This window comes from Lepidothrix coronata, unplaced genomic scaffold (assembly GCF_001604755.1).
Source record: "Lepidothrix coronata isolate B3197 unplaced genomic scaffold, Lepidothrix_coronata-1.0 Scaffold90, whole genome shotgun sequence".
Lineage (NCBI taxonomy): Eukaryota > Metazoa > Chordata > Aves > Passeriformes > Pipridae > Lepidothrix > Lepidothrix coronata.
The window spans coordinates 929,326-949,928 of NW_016690270.1; the positions used below are offsets into that span (position 1 = coordinate 929,326).

Here is a 20,603-nt window from a genome sequence, read left to right on the forward strand (position 1 = left end):
CTACAGTGAAACAAAAAGTGCCATCATGACTGGTCTCCTAGCAGGATCTGAACTCAGCTGTGGTTTCTGCAGAGAGAGAGCAGAGGCAGCAGTAAAAGCCCCACAACCCAGGAGACTGTGCCCTGTGCTAGCCCTGCACAGCCCACTGTCACCATGAGCCACCACCCTGTGCCACCTCAGATAAGCCCCTGTCCTGTCCCTTCATGCTGTGACACCCCTAGGCCTGGGCAAGGAAAGAAGCTGTTTCTGCAGAAAGTGTTTAATTAGCAAATCTTGTTCCTAGTCAGGCTTCCTGCCTCTGCTACAGCCAAAAATTCCCCTCGGTTACCCAGACATGCTCCAGGACTCGCTTCCAGACACACCAAAGGTGACATTACAAGGCAATGAGGAGACATCATTACCTTGTGCAACAGCACAGGATTTGGGGCATCCTTGTGCCTGGACACCTGCATTCCAGAGGGATTTACACTCTCAGACTCTCCCACCTAGCCAGTAGCCTGGTTTCAAACAGCAAGTACACACAAAGCCATCTAAGTCCTCGTGGATCACTTAAAATACACTAAAAATTTACAGTCCGAAGCTGACAAGGAGTCAGGACATAAGTTTAGGGTTTAAACCACTCATTCACTGGTGAAGAACCATAGAAAAACTGCTTCTGAAAGGGATTTAAAGGTGCAGAAATAGCTGCAGATCACTCAGGTACACTGGCGAACGTGAATTAAGGCAGAGAAGACATTTCAGTCAATACTGATGACAAAAGTGACAAAGTCAGTAAAGGTGGCAAAAACCTGCATGAATCATACCAAGGCAGACTGATGCTGAATCAGGGAGATGGCACATGGGCTAAAACCAGCTGGGGAGCTGGAAGGCATTCAAAGGGGAAAGGATGGGATTAAACAACCTGGCAATGGAAAGAATTTAGAAGCTCTACAGTCAAAAAAATCAGGCCTCCAAATGCACCAAGTTCTGAGGGAGTTTCGCAAAGGAAGCCTGGCTTATTGCCTTCATACCTGGAATCCCACACATCTGAGGAAGATGATGTAAAAATTTCAAAGTCTCCAACACGTTTCAGAGCACCTTTCGCAAGGAAGTACAAGACTAAACAAGAAAAGCCTTTAGTGACCACAAGTACAACAGTGAGGAAAGCTCTTGTTCTGCCACCACCTATAATTAGCAAAAAAAAATGGGTGTATCAGCACACAGGTGTCTGCACTAACCACATATGAGTGTTTAATACATCCAAACCAAAGTAAACACGGTCTAAGTTAATATGGGGTCAAGCTGCCTCCCCTCAGCCTCATCAGGCAGAGCCAACACATGCAGGTTCAACACACTTACCACACATTAAATACTTGCAGGCAGTGATAACAAGGAAGCCAGTGCACATATGCTCTAATAGACAAAGCTGGAGCCAAAACACTCTGTTGGATCTGCAACAGCAGTGAACAAGCAAAAAAAACAGGCACAGAATTTGAAAACAGAGAGAGGAAGATAAACACTAAACACGGCAAAAAGTAAAACAAGAAACAGGAGCACTCTGCACAGAAACAGGAGTACTCTGCATGGAAGGGGCAGTAACTTTTGCTGGAATTATGAGGGAAGTCAGGGAACAGGAACCTCCATCTCTGGGTACCATATGCGCTCCCTGCAAAGCATTAACACCAGATTCAAAAGCATTTGTGGACAATGGCAGAAACTGTTCTATAACTTACTGTCGACGTGACTGGGACACTTCCATGCATGCACAGGCTCTGCCTTCCACATAAACACACCATGGAAGTTGTGAAGAACAAAGGCAGAAACCATCCTGTCCCAGTCAGCAGAGAACAGTGGAGCCTATGGCTTCACAGCAGCTGTAGCTGACCCCTAGTATCCCACAGTTCCCTCCCTGCTCCAGCACCCAGTTAATCTTACACAGAGTTCATGAAAGCAAAAGAAAACTGTGCCCTTCTTGCAGAAAGAGATTTTTTTTCTTTGCCAATTTAACATAAAACTTAGTGCCAGAGGCAGTGTAAGAGTATGATTGCATGGGCAAGACAAGAGGGAGGACAGGGACAGCAATAGTCAGCAGGTAAGATCTAAAATATATATATATACATAATATATAGAGATATAAAACTCAGCACGGGGCACTCCTGTGACAACTTGTGCAGAACTGCACAGAATCAACAAGAACTGCTGGGAAACACCACCAGGCTCAAAATGGAACACCAGCATCTCTTGGAAACACTGCACACCAGCAGCAGTCACCCAGGCCAAGTTCCACAGTGGGGTTTTGAAATAACTGAAAAGCCACAAAGATCCCCACAATCAGCAGAACGACTGAAGTGCAGCTTTTGCAAGTGGTGCTGATGTAAGACCATGAAATGCCTTTGACAGTTGCAGCCATAGAGCTCTAACAAAAGGAAAAGTAACGTGAAGATGCTGAAGGTCTTGGCAGCCTTCTTGAAGAGTTCCTCCCTCATCTGAAGCACTGCAACAAGCCCCTCACAGCAGCCATCTCTGAAACAGGAACTGGAACCCTTGACAGCCAGTAACCTCAGAGGTTCTTGTCTTGAGAAAGTCACAGAAATGACAGATAAAAACCTCAGGGTAAGAATCGCAATCCCTGAGGTTGGGAAAAGCCCTTTAAGATCGAGTCCAACCATTCCCCCAGCACTGCCAAGTCCAGGACTAAACCATGTCCCCAGGTGTCACATCCGCGTGTTTTTTGAGCACTTCCAGGAATGGTGACTCCACCACTGCCCTGAGCAGCCCCTTCCAGTGCTTGACAACCCTTTCCATTAATAAATTTTCCCTGCTATTCAGCTTAAATCTCCCCTGGTGCAACCTGAGGCTGTTTCCTGTCCCTCGTTCCCTGGGAGCAGAGCTGGACCCCCCCAGGCTCCCCCCTCCTGTCAGGGATTTGGAAGGAGCGAAAAGGTCCCCCCTGAGCCTCCTCTTCTCCAGGCTGAGACCCCCCAGCTCCCTGAGTCACTCCTGAGCAAAGTCTCAGTAAGTTTGAGCCATTTTGGACAGAATAATTTGTCCCAATTTAAGCCTTTTGAAGTCAAATGCAAGTTCTGGACTTGACACATTTGGCTTTCAACAGGCACTTAGAAAAATCTAACTTTAGAATGGACAGAAAAAAACCCTGCTCCCCTTTATCTTCTTTCCCCTAATCCCCGTGATATTGCAAAAGGATCCCAGCACACCTCACTCAGGCTACAGGTAACTAAAGAGATATGTTTGGAAAAGTGAATCTTGCCCACCAAACATAAGGCACAGTTTGGGAGAGTTATGGACTGCCCAAATATCTCCTCCTCTGATCTGTTTGATGAACTGCCCGAGTAGCAGAGCTGACTGATGTGTAAGTAGCAGACAGAGAGAAATCTGCAGACAGAGCCCAGCAACAGCATCTCACCATTTCAATCCTAAACTATTTAGAGATAAAAGAACTGCAGCTCTTGAGGAAGCCACAAACAGGCCCTCACCACAGTGTGATGGCAGTTCAACATCACCCATCACCTCCCAAAGGGAACAGAGCTGAAGGGGGAGAAAAGGCTAATGCAACACATTTGGGGCAGCCTTTCTGGAGCACCAATCACATCCATATGGACACAAACCCAGCCTGTGAAGTCAGCTTGAACTTTTTTTTCAATTTCTCCCTGACCATCTGATCTCCAGTCCCAAACTTATAAAGTGAATTTCAATATTCCTGCTTAAGATCAGGCCTCTCTTCCCACTTTTTTTGAAACCCCCAAAAGAAAGGTTTAAACCCTTGTTCCTCCCTCAGCTTTGCAGCTGATGTAACACAATCACAGCTGCACATATTGGGCCAAAACTGAGAGACCCCTTGCACACTTACTGGTGTCACACAGAAACCTGGAGTAGTTCTTAAAGCCAAGTTGAGCACATCCAGTCTGCTGGAGTACTTCATTTTACAGGGAGTCAGATCCACCTCCTTTCTTTCTCATAAAGAGTAATTCACTTAAGACTTCCCAAGTCTCCCTGCATTTTTAGTAAACTGTTCAGTATTAGAAAAAAAGCAATTCCTAAGTGTTTCTGGGATGTTTTCTAGACCCTCAAACTTAGTATTTACAGCTATTGTTTTCTAGTAAACATTTGAAGAGAAGAATAACTTTTTTTTTGCCCAAGTACTCCAAGCTCTTGACACAGACCAGGGAAACCAAAATCGTGCTGCAGAGAAAGTGGGAAACGCTCCTGAACGATGCCTGGAAGGTTGAGGAAATAGGGCAGTATCACAGGATCTGAGAATAAACAGCTGGACATGTTTTATGCCATATGAAGCTGGCCACGCAAAGGAAAGTCTGCAGAAAGCCAAGAAACGGGGTTATGGCAGAAGATGGAGAAGAATATGGAAGAAAGGTGGAGACCAGGGTTTGACAGACTCAATTCACTGAAAAGCTCCACATGAGACACCACTCCTCATATGACTCTTGCCCTTTTCCTCTTTTTGTTGTTTTTGGTTTTTTTAATTTAATTTTTTTATTTAGTGTCCTGGTATTTCTCAGTGTCTCATCAGCTAACACCTACAATATCTTCAGAGCAATGTAATTTCTCCCACCTCATCATGCTCTCAGTTTCTCTCCCCATAACAGCCAGTTGAGACTCCACATCTTTAATCTGCTTGCCCAACTTTTAGGAGAAATCTGTAGATCAAAGTCTTTGCACAGCCTGGAAGTAACACTGTTAGTCCTCCCTCCAGTTCAGATCCAGAGAGAAGGAAGGGATTAATCATTATCCCCTCCCCAACACACACAGAAACCCCTACAGCCCTTCCAGGGAGTCCTGCAGTATGATGGAAAATTGTTCTTCAGGTCTTTACTGCTAAATTTGCTTATAAACCCAGTCCTTGTTTTCAGAGTTCAAATGAAAATGCTTTTTTATTTTAAGTAATCCTTATAAACATGACAAAACTGGTAAGATCAGGAGTCACCTAATGCACTATCCTTTTCCTGACAGAAGCCTCTGTCCTTTCTTGGCCATGGTAGTTCACAGCTCCTATACAGGATATGGCACCTTCACATTTAATACCAGGCTGATTTTTCTTCCTAAACTTTTATGACTTATAGAAGAAATGTGACTTCAAAGGTACTGTGAAGGTGGGGAGGCCCTGGCACAGGTTGCCCAGAGAAGCTGTGGCTGCACCATGCCTGGAAGTGTCCAAGGCCAGGTTGGAGGGGGCTTGGAGCAACCTGGGCTAGTTGGAGGTGTCCCTGCCCATGGCAGGGGGTGGAACGAGATGAGCTTTAAGGTCCCTTCCAACTCAAAACAGTCTGTGATTGACAAAAATCTGCAAAATAACTGGGATCTCCCATTGCTACAAAACTTCAGCAAGGCCAGTGAAAAATCCACCCCATTACACTGAAATAGCTCTGCACTGTAAGTAGTGACCACTGCAGCTTTGCTTCTGTGCAGCATCTCCTACATACAGGAACCCATGGCCTGGTGCAAAGGCAAACAGGTTTATTTGGCAGAACACAGAGGTGAATGGCACAGGGCAGCACATCAGCAGCACCAGGTCTCTGTTGTTACAACATTCACACAGATTTGACTGCACAGCAGAGGTGAGCTCAGAACGATGCTGGCCTGGCTTGTCTTGGGGAATTTGCCAGAGAGGGAGCAGGATGCCAATAGCAGGCCTAGCAAGGCTGAATGCCTGGGACAAGACAGCCAAGAACTATGGCAACATAACTGTGGCTGCTCTAAGTGAGCAAAAAGTAATGGATTGACACTGCTATTCCCTTGGCTTTCCCACTAGTTCCTCAAGAAGTCACCCTAAACTGCCCAGGAACCATCATTGTCCAGCTCTTCACCATTGCCCTGTGGAGAAAGGAAGAAGGTAAAGCCAGAGAATCTTTACTACCAACTTACACTATCCATTGTTTTCAGATAATGCTTTGCATTTTCCAAAAACACTGCCAAAAGCAGTGTCATTTGCAATCTCTTCCCTTTTTCCAGCGCAATACTGGAGTCACCCTACTGTTTCTGTACTTACTCACTTTAAAATCTCACCAATTCCAGCTCCAAAGAGCTCCCTTAGATAAGTTGCTGCTTTGCAACAATAGGCTGAATGGGTGAATGTTACCTGTGTGACAGAACTTGACCTATCAGAGGCACAGAAGCCCTTTCTGATTTTATTTGAGAACAGTTTGCTCTGTAGACAAGAGGTGTCACCATGTGTAGCTGTGGGTTTATGTTACCTCTGCTGCTCAAATGAGATTTTTTCTTACAATTACTATAGAAATTAGGAATGTACATAATTATATCTATATATAATATAGATATTAGCACATTAAAGGGGACTCGGATTGCTTTTTCAGAGGGCAGAGTAGGTGGAAATCAGATTCTGCTGCATTGCATTCCCCTGGCACAGCACCAGAACTGTCCTAGAACAGATCTTACAGATAACACCAGAATTTACAGAGTTCACAGTGACCCCCATGGGCTCCAGCCCACTTCCTCCTCCTTCACTTCATGACTCACACAAGTGATTCCATCAGCTGAGAGCTATTAATTGCCAATCTCAATACTGGAGGAAGCTGTGTCACCACACAGGTAAAGATATATTTAGTTACCAACAGATAATGCCTGCACTTCTGCCAGTGCAAACAGGCACATGACTGTGCAAAGCACAACTGTGGGCATTTCTTATCAAAGAAAACAACATTTAAAGGGTAGAATTAGAGAAAGGCTTTCGGAGTGCAAAGCAAGCAGTTTCCTTAAAGGGGCAGCTGATATGAGCCTCTGCAAGTCCCACGTACACACTCTTAAACTCAAACTAATTCAGTGCAAGATCTCCTCTACATTTCAGGAAACAGATGAACCACACATTTGTTCATTCAACCATAGAGCCAGTAATTAGAACATGTTTAAGGATTTCTGCAGCTCGCTGAAGCAAGAGCAGTTTCAGCAGGATTTTCCTGCTGTAATTTTCTTGGCTTCATATCTGAGAAAAACCCTATCTTATCTTAGCTCAGCATACACATGCCTACACTGAGATCAGCTGCCCACTGGCTAAGGCAAGAGTGTTTCTTAATACTAATATAAAGAAATTTCAAGTATGATGTAGGCTGAAAATGTATAATATGTTTGCAGCATCAGTCCAATGGCAACCATGTGACAAAGCATCTCTTGTGAAACCTTCTCCAGCGGTGTTTCAGATTACATCTTCTCTAAGTAGCATTACATGTTACTTTTAAAAATTAAAAGCATAATGCATCTCATCTGCCTACACAAAGCAAGATTCCCAGCTTTCCAGAGCTCAGCATTCCATATGCACAAGGGTTTCACAGAGCTGCTCAGTGCCATGCCCTGCACAGACTCATCACTGTCCATGCCTGGATAAAACACACAGACACACCACAAGCCAATTCCCACTGCACTGGCAGTGTCCTAAATATGGGTAATCCACATGTGCAGTAAAACCCAGGCACTTCTGCAGGAGACAGAGCAGGCCAAGCCTCAGTGAAACCAAATTCCTCACAGAAGAGCCAAATCACTACTAAGAGATTACAATGAAGGCCAGTTCAGAAATCCACAACCCCGAAACACTGAACTTCCAGAGGAAATCATGGTGCTGGCACTTGTGGCACAGAGCCCTCTCCATGATCTGCTGGCCATACAGGATCTTCAGTGTGAAAACCTGACACCTGCAAGGCATGAAACAGCCCTTTGCACACTCCTCTCATGGGCACTGCCATCCCACTAAAACCTGAATCTGTGCTGAAATGGAGCTGTTCTGACTGGAAGGAATGTGCTTGTCCCCTGCCAAACATTTGCTTAATCAACCAGTAAGCAGGAAAATAAGTTAATCAACAGGATTTTAAATTCTTGATGATTATTTCTACCCTGAAACATAAAACTGCAAGGAAAAGCAAAACAAGAAACTCACTGAAACATTGGCCACACTCAGCTGTGCCGAATGGCAGGAGGTATGATTGACACCCATCCTGCACAGCAATGTGGCTGACACTGAGCCACTCACTGAAGTGCTAAAGCCCTAAGACTGCTCTCCCTACCTATGTAAAATTGGCAGCTTCCAGTTCAAATCACACTGACTCAACCCAATGGCTGCAAAAACCAACAGAGAGACAGGACAACAGGTTTTCAGCCCAAGGAACTCCTGGTCAGCCCTCACAGACCAGGCTGTTCCATGAACAGCAGCAGCCTGTTACTCTAAATTAGAGGTGATACCCCCGGTCTAGAACAAGTCCACCCAACTGGGACCAGGGAAAGGGCCCCACTTTGTGAGGAGATGTCAGATACTGTAGCATTACCTGAGCACTGAGGCTTCCAAGCAGAAGGGAGTTCAGGAATTTCACATACCCCAGCTGAGACTCCCTCCAAGCAGGTGTGCACATCTGCAGCTAACATGCTGCAAGGCTTCAATCACATTCTGCTATTAAATCAGAAGCAATATAAATAAGGTTGAAATAGGACAGCAGGGAATTCTCCAGCCCAAATCCCATCTTTGGTATCCTGTAATCACATTCAGTATTCAATCATCATCTTGACACTTGACTATTCCACCTTTGGGGGAGATTCCTCAGTCATCCAACTCCACAGCAGTGAAGTTATTTGGTCTGTGGTTCACTGTGTGCCCAGGCCCCCACTCAGTCCATGCAGAAGGTTTCAGACAGAGGCTGTTCACATCTGAAGATAAACCTGATTAGCCAAATCCCCTCCTGTTCCATCAGCTTACACAGAAGGATGGCAGTGTTCATATCTGAACCCATGGACTAATTACTTCTACAAAACAATTAGATTTAGGGAAAACTAGTGTTTAACCCTGGCCAGCTAACCCTGAGATTTTGCTTCAGGCAAAAGTTGATTCCTAAGAGCTGCAGACAGGGATTCCAGTTCCTTCTGTGGGAGGACACAGCAACACAAGGGCAAGCACTACACAGGTTCTGGCTGAGGTGGGACTTTCCTCGTGCTGTGACACACCCTTCCTGGGCACCTTTCCCTTCCAGGTTCCTCATGCTATGGCACATCTTTCCAGGTTACTGCATCTCTAAGTTACTGGCCCCCATTAAATCTAAAAATAGAAGAAAACTAACCCAAATAGCCTTTGGTTTTGAAGGTGTTGCATTTTTTACAGGTAACACAAGGTTAGTACCTGTTGCCTCTTGTGACACCAGCTTTGGAGTCTCAGAACTAACTGATCTAACCCATCTTGCAGCAAAAGCTCCAGCTCATTTTAGTCTCATTCTGGAGGATAAGACACTAATATGTCTTCAAATAGCAATGTCTTAAGGACAAGAACTCATTGAACTACAGCATGGTTATTTTATTCAGCTACCTTCCTTAAAAAGAAATTCCATCTCCTGGACTGCTGACTGCACACAGTTAATGAGTATACATAGTGCTTGGACACTACCAAAGTTCTTGATTAAAGAAGTTTATTCCAATCAGTTGACATGATTTACATTGCTACTAAAGAGGCAGTAAAATGGCAAAGACTTGCAATTCACTGTTGGATTTAATACTCTTCACCTGCATCTTCTCCATCCATCGAGTCTGTGCCCACTTCTTCATAATCTTTCTCAAGAGCAGCCAAATCTTCCCGGGCCTCTGAGAACTCCCCCTCCTCCATCCCTTCTCCAACATACCAGTGGACAAAGGCACGCTTGGCGTACATCAGGTCAAACTTGTGGTCCAGGCGAGCCCAGGCCTCGGCAATGGCCGTGGTGTTGCTCAGCATGCAGACTGCCCGCTGGACTTTGGCCAGGTCTCCCCCAGGAACCACTGTAGGGGGCTGGTAATTGATGCCAACCTACAGGAGATGCAGAAGAGACCATGAGTTTCTTTGTGGTGTTTGACAGAGACTATAATCAAAGTCAGACAACAAGAGTTGAATAAAATGCGTCACTCACAAAGCTGCTCTGTATGAGAGCCCAAACCTCCACTTCCTAAAATACAACCCAGGTACCTACAGAACAGCTCAATGAGCCCAGGACAGCGAATGAGAAGCCTGAAAAGCCATGACAGGGCTGAGACTTGCCTTAAAACCAGTGGGACACCAGTCCACGAACTGGATGGTGCGCTTGGTTTTGATGGCGGCGATGGCGGCGTTGACGTCCTTGGGAACGACGTCCCCGCGGTACAACATGCAACAGGCCATGTACTTGCCGTGGCGGGGGTCACACTTCACCATCTGGTTGGAGGGCTCGAAGCAGGCGTTGGTGATCTCTGACACAGAGAGCTGCTCGTGATAGGCCTTCTCTGCTGAAATAATCGGCGAGTACGTCACCAGTGGGAAGTGGATCCGAGGGTAAGGCACCAAGTTAGTCTGAAACTCAGTAAGATCCACATTTAAGGCACCATCAAACCTGAGGGAAGCAGTGATGGACGACACTATCTGACCAATGAGGCGATTGAGATTGGTGTAGGTTGGGCGTTCAATGTCCAGGTTTCTACGGCAAATGTCATAAATGGCCTCATTGTCAACCATGAAGGCACAGTCGGAATGTTCCAGCGTGGTGTGGGTGGTCAGGATGGAGTTGTACGGCTCCACAACAGCTGTCGAGACCTGAGGTGCGGGGTAGATGGCGAATTCCAGTTTGGATTTTTTCCCATAGTCAACCGAGAGCCGTTCCATCAGCAGAGAGGTGAAACCAGATCCAGTGCCTCCCCCAAAGCTGTGGAAAATCAGGAAACCCTGCAAGCCAGTGCACTGATCTGACTGAAAGAGAAAACACAGGTGTTCGAGTTGTTGTGTGGACATCAAGCATCCCAAATCCAGCTCAAGAAAGACAGCTCTGAATTCTAACACATACCAACTGTTCAAGCTTCAGAAGTACTGAATTTGATTTATCCACCAATAACCAAGAAAGTATCCCGTGAAAAACACTGTATTCTTGGCTGTTTTAAACCTCTTCAAATTGCTACCTCAAAATCCCCCTTACTCCCAATTCTCAGCCAAGGCCATTAACAATAATCAAGAAAAGCAGGAATGTTGAAAGACCTACACACCATCTATCCCTTACACTGATTTGACATTCTCCACCTGCACAGAAGTGGAGCAATCCCCATCCCAGAGCTCCTGGTTCTAAACCTGCACAAGTGCCAAGCATGTATCTCTTCAGGGGAGTGAGCTGTCACAGTGTATTACAGAGCCAGACCAGTTCAGGCTTCTCAGGTGACAAAATGAGACAGCTCTGTCCTCACTAAGAGGTGCCACACGATGCTCAGCTCAATTCCCAGGACTGACAGGGACTCCCAGCAGCTTGTAAAAAGAAATTACAACCATGTTTTTCAGGTCAAAGTACAGCCTGCTGCAAACTTATCTTTGCTTTAATTAGAGACTGTGGCAGCCAAGTGCTGAGAATAATTCCAGTTGTGATCTGCAAAAGGTGAACTTTTCACAAAGACACACTTTGCATTCCATATCAAAGCACCAGAGGTATACCTGGGTTGTTTTGTGCAATGAGAATTCCCACCTTTGTGACACAGATTGGGTAATGTACATGCTTAGCAGCCCTAAAAAGGGAACTCAGCCCTCCTAAGCTGCCATCTGTGTAAGTCTGCCACATGATCAAAGCACTGGGGAGCCTGAAACATCCCCACTTACTGAGATTTGTTTCTTTTCTACTGTTATTACCATAAAATTAACCCAGAAATCATAACAGCAGGAAATGGAAACAGTCTAAACCATGGAAGGAAACACTCCTATTTAAACTTCCTTGAAAGAGCCACAGTCAGAGACCAATCCTTTTCCAGCAGGAACTATGCGAATCATAATTTTTGTCCTGGCTTTCTGAAGTTGAACAAGAAACTACATATGAAGTTTTAGGTGCCTCATCAGCATTTTAGGTCACTTGAAAGCTGTATCTGACAGGAATAATCCAGCCATTCTCAGCTGGCTAAGAATAAAACCAGATGTAGACTAAAGTCCACAGATTCTCCTACCACAAAAAATATAAAGCACAGCTTATGTATTGAATAACTATGTACTGAATAACCTAATTTCCAAATCCTGTAAAACAGGGTAAAAAAGATGTTTAAGAGCTTTCAGTAGAGAAGAATCTTACCAGTTTCCTGATACGCTCTAGAACTAGATCGATTATCTCTTTCCCAACTGTGTAATGACCTCGAGCGTAGTTATTTGCAGCATCTTCTTTACCAGATATCAGTTGTTCAGGATGAAAGAGCTGCCTGTATGTCCCATTCCTAACTTCATCTGGGGAGAGACAAGATAATTATTATTACATAATATATAAATACTATTTAAAATTAATTTTCTATGTCCACCAGGTTTTTCAGACTTCTGAGGGTGTCCAGAATAAGGTACTTAAACCCTTAGAGATAAAAATCAACCTGATATCTACCAATCAGTAGGTGACAATACTTTCTACAGCCTGAATGTTGAATCACTAAGAAAAGTTAAGTTACTCCTTAAGAAACTGTTCCATTTTACATCTGAGTTTAAAATTGGCCTGCCAGAGCAATTTAAAACTGGACTGTGGCAGCAGAATCATTTAAGTTTAAGACAAGGTCCATTTTGCAGCTCAGCAGCTGAAATCCTGCTTTTCCCCCTTACTTCCCAAGCTCTTCATGATGCTGCCTTGTTGCTTCTGCAGCTGTGGGCTTGCTTGTCCTCTCCTTTCCCTTCACTGTGCTTTCTGCCAAAGGCAGAGAAGGGTTCAAAAGAAACAGGAGATGCTCTTGGAGAGTTCTGCAATCATCCAAACCCTGAGCTGTAAGCTCCAGCACACACAGCTGTGTTAAAGAAACAGTGCAGATGCACACACAGCATCCCCCAGCAGTTACACATTTGGAGACTGATTTAGAGTTACAGTCTCCACTAGTCCCAGAAATACACACTTATATCTAGCAGGCTAAAGCTCTGTCCTAAGAGGTACAAAGACACTCAGCAGAGCTTTGTCTCTGGTTTAGCTCAAGCCATTCTTGAGTCGTGTGCTAATGCAGTATTGCATCCTTTAATTAAAATCAGGTGGACAGCAGAGAGCTTTATGAACTACAGCTGAAGTTGCCTGTTTGCCTATATTCATTAATCTGAAAAAGAGCTAGCAAGACAAAGATAAGTAAAATTCAAGATGCAAAAATACTATTCAAACTGAGCAGCTCCCACTGCAGTCTGCAATCCAATATTCTGAAGTATTTGTAAGACAGCATCAAAACAAACAATTTGGAGAAGTTTACCATCCCAAATACTCATGTGTCCAGGACTTCCTGCATTACCACTCCAAATTATAAAGGATAAATATGGGTAATAAGGGAAAACATAGAAATAAAGAAAAAGGCAGGTGATAGGTGCAGTATGAGTCAGGATGGTCCTGGGGAAGTAACAAAACTAGTAGAATTTAGAGGATCAGTCACTGGACTATGAAAGTGTGCTGGAACAAAGAATTTAGAGTTGAGGGAACAGCTAAACCAGACATGCTGTGCTTCATCTTTTTAAGTCTAGCTGGGTTAGACTTTTCAGGACACTTGTGTTGAATTCTCAGATGTCACTGCCCTATTTTGTGGTGGAAAGTTTGATGGTGCACATGTCCAGCATCCTGCTGCTTTTTTCCAAGAGCAACACTGCTCTGGAAGGACAGAAATCCCTTGTGCACACATGTGGCAGAGCTGCCACACGCACAGGAGATGGGTTTTCATAAACTCAGTGCAGAGGGACTCGCTGCATGAATGGGGAGTCCCATCTCAGCCCTGCCCAGGAATCTGAGCAGTAATTTCCACATTACCTAGGCAGGAATAAAGAAGGGCAGCTACCCCCCAGAAAGGCACATGATGTAACCTTGAGTATTACCAAGCTTTAAGACAGCCTCTTGTCCCTCTCCCCATACTACACCTGCATCATTAACAAGCACTGAACACTCACCACCTTTAATTTGTCCCAAGACTCACCAGCTCCCCTTCCCCCAAGGCCAGGTGAGAGCTTTGCTACCTGCCCTCCCTCACCTCGTGACTCAGCTGTTCCTGGTTGCTCAGAGCCCCCACCTGGCCAGCAGCAGAGGAGACAACAGCCACAAGGCAACAGCTCCTGGGAATATTACTGTATGGCTGAGGGTGCTTGGGCTCATTTCAAAGTTACCAGCCTAGCACTCCCACCTTTGACCAGCCCCACAGCCCTCTGCTCCCCTCACAGGTTCCTTCTGCTGTGTTAGCCACAGTGTGTTACACTGAACAGAAGCTACAGGAGATCCAGTTTGAGTACACAGGAATAGCCTGAGCACATCCACACATTTCCCCCAACTCTGTATTGCAGAATGATAAACACAGCAACTGCACAAGCACAGACAACACAGATCCCTGCTATGAGAGCCTCAAGTCACTACTCTAGGCAAGGCAGCCATAAACCAGCTCCAGCAGAATTACTTCCAGCACACACTGGCAAGAGCAAAACCAGGATTTGTGACCCAAGGAATAAGGGTCTTGTGAACTGGAAGCTCACGTTGAGCTGGCAGTGCAGCTACTGCCCGAGGATGGGAGACTGTCAGTGGCTGATGTGTGGGATGACACCTGAACACCAAGAGCCAGCGTTGTCAGAGTTTGGAATACAACTGATTTTCAGGAGTGGATTGTTATTCAAAGATAAGGTAGTAGGAAGTTGAAGTGCATACTAAGAAGTCCCTGAATTTAGGCTAGTGATGAAGACCCATTTCTGCAAGCTCTACTAAAGGTACACAGAGCAGAAGATTGCTTTGGGAAAGCACCATGTACAGTAAGAAATCTGCTTAATGATACTTTCACATCTTTTAAAGAGGTTCTGCAGCACACATTATGCCATACTGTTCCAAGGGGTTATAACTGCTCCTTGCATAGCAAAAGTATGCAGCGTGTTCACAAGACCCTTTTAACTCCACAGCCTGGCAGAAGAGAAGACTGAAATTCTTGAGAGCTCATAGTGCACATTTGCATCGCAGTGGACATAAAGCCAAGCCTTTTCCATCACTAGGAAGGTGCAGGCAAGTAAAAATTTGCAGCCCCAAAGCATTTTTTTAGGGCTAGAGAAATTAATTCATAGAATCATAGAATCAGCTGGGTTGGAAGGGACCTCAGAGATCATCAAGTCCAACCCTTGATCCAACCCCGCTGTGGTTCCCAGCCCATGGCACTGATGCCACATCCAGTCTCTTTTTAAAAGTCTCCAAGGACAGAGAATCCACCACTTCCCTGGGCAGCCCATTTCAATGGCTGAGCACCCTCTCTGTAAAGAAATTCTTCCTAATATCCAACCTAAACCTCCCCTGGCACAGCTTAAGACCCAGCCCTCTTGTCTCGCTGATCGCTGCCTGGGAAAAGAGACCAACTCCCCCCTGGCTCCCCCCTCCTGTCAGGGAGTTGTAGAGAGTGAGGAGGTCTCCCCTGAGCCTCCTCTTCTCCAGGCTGAACAGCCCCAGCTCCCTCAGCCTCTCCTCATAGGACTTGTGCTTGAGTCCCTTCCCCAGCCTTGTTGCTTTTTTCTGGACCTGCTCCAGCCCCTCAATATCCTTCCTGAGCTGAGGGGCCCAGAACTGGACACAGTTCTTTAGTCAAAAGATGTGCAAGGGACTGCAGGACACTCTTACCTATGACTGCAGGTTCCAGGTCCACAAACACAGCCCGAGGGACGTGCTTCCCCGCCCCGGTCTCGCTGAAGAAGGTGTTGAAGGAGTCGTCCCCCCCGCCGATGGTCTTGTCGCTGGGCATGGTGCCGTCGGGCTGGATGCCGTGCTCCAGGCAGTACAGCTCCCAGCAGGCATTGCCGATCTGCACGCCCGCTTGGCCCACGTGGATGGAGATGCACTCGCGCTGCGGGACAGAAAAGGATCGCTCAGCACAAACGGCACTGCCCTTGTTTAGCAAACCTGCACACCCACCCCGAACTCCCAGCCCACAGAGCCATTGAAACATTGGCCTTATTGTCTTGGTGTTGGGGGGTATTTGGCACAAAGCACAACAGAACACAAAATCCCCCTTCGGTCATCAACAGCTCCACCCAGACAGACCCTTTTGGACATTATCATTTTTACAAGCTCGTTCCTCCTTGTTGTTCTTCAATCAGACAGGAAGAGTCTGATCAACTCTTCCAAATCCTTCAGCCACTGAATATGTAGAAAAGCTGGTGATTGCACCTGTCACTGGCCTAAGTGTCCAGAACAGCACAACCCAGACTCCAGCCCCAGGAGCACAGCCACCAGAGGCAGCAAAACTCTCCCCAAGATCCAGGGTCACCTCATTTAATGTACATAAAATCAGAATATTCTCCTGATCCCTTTAGGAAGTTTTGCCACTCTGTAAGAAAGTCTTTGTCTAACAAACCCCTTTGTGTCCCTCCACTAATAAAGACCATCAGGTCTCAGACCACACTGCTGCACACAAAGTGCTCAATTCCTTAACACCACACAAAACTATCTCATGGAAGCCATGGCAGCAAGAGGATCTATTTCTACCCATTTACAGATCCCCAGGTTCCCTTTGGTGTCCAGAGCATAATCCCAGCTTCTTTAATATTTCATCATAGGGCTTTGAATGGTAAAAAACAAACCACATTGGAAACATCTCCAAACTCCTGGTCCATCTGGGGCATTTTACATTCAAGTTCTGTTTTTGAGTGACAGTTGAACATGTTCTAGAAGAGCCTGCATATAGGGCAGTTCAATGTGACTGTTACCCAAAGTTATGTTCAGACCCTATGACTGGGCAAGGCAATTTTGTCCCCTGGAATTCCAGGATAAGCAGGAGTACAGGCCAGGTAGCGAATGGACTGAGAGCAGCCCTGAGGGGAAGGACTTGGGGGTGCTGGTGGATAACAGGCTGGACATGGCCCAGCCATGTGTGCTGGGACCCAGAAACGCCCCCCGTGCCCTGGGCTGATCCCACAGTGTGGGCAGCAGGGGATTCTGCCCCTCTGTCCCCTCAGGTGAGACCCCCCTGCAGAGCTGCCTCCAGCTCTGAGGTGCCAACATCAGAAGGATGTGGAGCTGCTGGAGTGAGTCCACAGGAGGCCACAGAGATGCTCCAAAGGCTGGAGTACCTCTGCTCTGGAGCCAGGCTGGGAGAGCTGGGGGTGCTCAGCCTGGAGAAGAGAAGGCTCCAGGGAGATCTAGTCCACATCCATAATTAATGCAGAAAAGCAGGAGCATGGTCCTTTCAAATTCATTGGGAACCCCACAACATTAAAATCTGTATTCGCAAAACAAGACAAACAAAAAAATCACCTGTTCTCAACCACAGCACTGTGCAGCTGAACTGCTGTTTTTAAGCTCCCATCCATCCAAGCTGTATATTCAGCTCTCTGTGACCAGCCTTACTCAGAGCTGCTGCCACATTACTCCTCCTCAAGGCCATCACTTCCCAGGCTGAAGCACTGGGCTGGTAAGGTGCTGTGATGGCAGAGGACACACAGCCCACCTACAGGGTGTAAAACAGGTGACAAGAAAACCAGCTGCAGTGCCACAGAGAGGCCAGGCCATGGCAATGAATGAGGAATCATCCCTTCAGGAGAGCAGGACAGCCTGAAACTCTTCTACAGGAGGAGGAGAACATAGACCACCACAGATCCTCATTTGACCGAGGTCCTACCAGTGGCCTAAGTCTTGCTGGTGGAGCTCCTAAGCAGCTGGGGAAGGTCATTGAAAGGGTGTGTAAGGACTACACTACACCACAGAGATGGTGGAGATGGTGAAGGGTGTAAAGGAGAAGGATATGAGAAGCAGCTGAGGTCACTTGGCTTGTTTAGCCTGGAGAAGAGGAGAGATTTGGTCATGGTCTATATCTTCCTCATAAGAGGAAGCAGAGGGTTCTCTGCTGACCAGGGACAGGACCCAAGGGAATGGCATGAAGCTGTGTCAGGAGAGGGTTAGGTTGGATATTAGGAAAAGGTTCTTCCCCCAGAGGGTGGTTGGGCACTGAACAGGCTCCCCAGGGCAGTGGGCACAGCACCAAGGCTGACAGAGCTCAAGGAGTGTTTGAACAACACTCTCAGGGACAGGGTGGGATTATTGGGGTGTCCTGTGCAGGGTCAGGGGTTGGACTCAATGGCCCTTGTGGGTCCCTTCCAATTCAGAGGATTCCATGACTAGCATGCCCAAGCCAGGTAAATGCATGTCAGACTACACACAAGCTTTCCAGCATCTCAGGAACGAGCACTACATTAAGGCTACACAAAGCAACAGCAATGACTTGTGTTCCAAAGAAAATGTATGTCTGAAAGTACAACTTGGCAACACAGCACAGACCAGGTGCTACAGATGGGACATTAAACCTTGGCATGTTTACTTTGACAAAGTACAAAGTTCAGCACATGGGGCAGTGACTCCCTGCACCAGTACAAACAGCAATGACTGAGAATCAGCCCTGCTGCAAAGATCCCGGGGATCACCACAAAAACCAGCCTGGATGTCCCACAGGGCATTCTCATCCTCAAACCATGGTAAGGCAAACCATTTGCCAGGCTACAAAAGGAGGTACACAGCCAGTGTAGGAGAAGCCTTCCCTCTGCACTGCAGGTGGGTCCAGGTTGGATGCTCAGAGGCTGCTCTGAGGTCTAGGTTCATGTTAGGAAAAGCCTCACAAGTAGCGTGGCCCTGGAACAGGTCACCAGAGAGGTGGAAAGGGAGCTCCATCCTTGGAGGTTTTCAAAACTTGTCTAGACAAGGTCAGTCACAAAGCCTGGCCTGCTGCTACTGTTCATCCTGCTTCAAGAGTTCCTTCAACTGCTTCCCTGCAACTCTACCAAGGACTTCTAAGTAGGATGTAGCTATTTAATTAAACACAAATCTTTGACAGACACTAAAATACTCTCTGCCCATTTTGCTCTGCATGGCCTTTTCAGCATCAAGAATACTAAAAAACAGAACAAAATCCAAGCCTTGAAAGTATCATCTCCAAGTTGCAATGACAAGCAAGAGAGCTGTCACACTCATTACAGCTCAGGGCCTTCACATATCACTGAGGGGAGCTTTGTAATTACCACAGTTTAAATGTGTACTACAGACAGTGCTGGTAAGTGCTGCATTCAAGCCATAACACAGAATGCCTTTTTTTACTGAAGTAATGCCCTCCCTACACTTACATACATTATTTGCAAGCACAGAAACAGTTTCAGTGAAAATTCAGGTAGAATTTCTCTAGCCCAGTCTCTACCTCTGCCTCCTTTCCCTATGGGATGTGGGTCCAGCTGAAGGGCACTGGCCTGTCCTCTGTCACTGCCCTTCCAGCAGCTGCAGACCCAGCCCCCTGCACTCACTCATTGCTGGGTTAAAGCCCCCCAGCTCCCTCCGTCACACCACTGGGTCAGGCTGTAGGTCCCCTGCACTCCCCAGCATAGTATTTAAGGTCCAGCTCAACCTGTGTGAGGTTGATGGAAAGCCAGATTTCCTAAGAACGGCTGTGCCAGCTCAGACCAAGCTCAACAGCACATCATACAGAGGAACGTGGTTTCCCTGGGATGGGACTCCAGGGAACCTGTATCCTTGGCAGAGACCAGGGGCTGTATTCAGACTCCCGATTTGACTTTATTTAAAAAGCGTGACCAGAAACAGCTCCCCAGGGAAGTGCAAGGGCAAGGACATCGACACACCCCATCGGTACTCTAACTTGTAACCATTTCCAGTTCAATACATATTTCCCACGCATTCACAAGCCCACAGAAGCAGTCCTGCTACATTTTGTTAAGCTCATGTAACCTCCTGACGGTCTCTTTCCAGGGAGATGTAGAAGGCCAACACCCCCACGGGGAAGGGCCGCACGCCCATCCCCGACTCCGGCTGTGCTGCCCAGCTCAGCACCTGAACCTTGTCCTGTGGGACGTCTGGTCGCACCTTCCCGATCCCCCTTCAAGGTGACTCACAACCTACCAGGTCATTCACCCCCGCCCGTCCTCCAGGAATTCTCCACATCAGCTCATTCCCGGCGCTCCCAACGCCTCACACCACAGCGGGCAGCGAGCGGCACCTGGGGAACACCCGGGCCGGGGGAACAGAGGAGCTCCTCTGCTCCGCCTCTGCGGGTCTCCCCGGAGCTTCCCCGGGGTCACACCCAGCGGGTCCCCGGCAGCTCCCGCAGGGACCTGCGACCACGGAGGATGGCCGTGCCCGGGGCTGAGGGTCCCGCGGGCCGCCATGTTCTCGGCGGGGTCGCCACCATTTTGGGACGAGACGGCGGGAGCGACACGGGAACGACATTCCGGGGCGAGGCACGGCTCGGGGCCCGCCGGGGGCAACCCCGCCAGCCCATTTCGCCCTGCCGCCAGGGCGGACCTGCGCGTCCCGTCCCCCTCCCTCTCTTTCCCGCAGCGCACGGGACCCCCCTGCGCCCCCCACCCCGCGCTCACCATGGCTCGGGAGCGCCGGGACAGACGCGCAACGTGTCTGAGCAGCACCGCGACAGCGGGAGCCCTGCCCGGGCTCACCCTTATATAGGGCGGGGCGGGGCGATGGGCTGCCTGCACTGCGCTCATTAGCGAGGCGTGCGCTCAGCTGGGCGCCATTGGGTGGCAAGGATGTCTGTCACCTTTCTGCGAGAGCTATTGGTGGATTCGTAACCAGGGGCGGGGAAGGGGCGGGGTCTAGTCTTCCCGCCAACGAAGGCCGGAGCCACACTCCTCAGGCTCCAGGATGGGATCGCTGTCCCCGGGCTGGGATCGC

The 20,603-nt window shown here is 47.5% G+C and overlaps 1 protein-coding gene across 1 annotated transcript; it reads right to left on the reverse strand.

Annotated features, from left to right (window-relative positions):
• Positions 1-9,390: 9,390 nt before the first annotated feature.
• On the reverse strand, positions 9,391-20,370 carry LOC108500453 (tubulin alpha-8 chain). The gene is made up of 5 exons (XM_017821391.1): positions 20,291-20,370; positions 15,543-15,765; positions 12,039-12,187; positions 10,010-10,690; positions 9,391-9,781 (listed from the first exon to the last, which is right to left on the reverse strand). The coding sequence occupies exons 1-5, from the start codon at positions 20,291-20,293 to the stop codon at positions 9,488-9,490; spliced, it is 1,350 nt and encodes a 449-aa protein (XP_017676880.1). The 5' UTR covers positions 20,294-20,370; the 3' UTR covers positions 9,391-9,487.
• Positions 20,371-20,603: the final 233 nt, after the last annotated feature.

Bases quoted from the DNA above. Each gene is read 5' to 3' on its own strand.
- LOC108500453 (XM_017821391.1), bottom strand. The intron at 10,691-12,038 runs GTAAGATTCTTC...TTTCTCTTTCAG, and splicing joins TAGAGCGTATCAGGAAACTG to TCAGATCAGTGCACTGGCTT. The intron at 9,782-10,009 runs GCAAGTCTCAGC...CATCTCCTGTAG, and splicing joins GGTGTCCCACTGGTTTTAAG to GTTGGCATCAATTACCAGCC.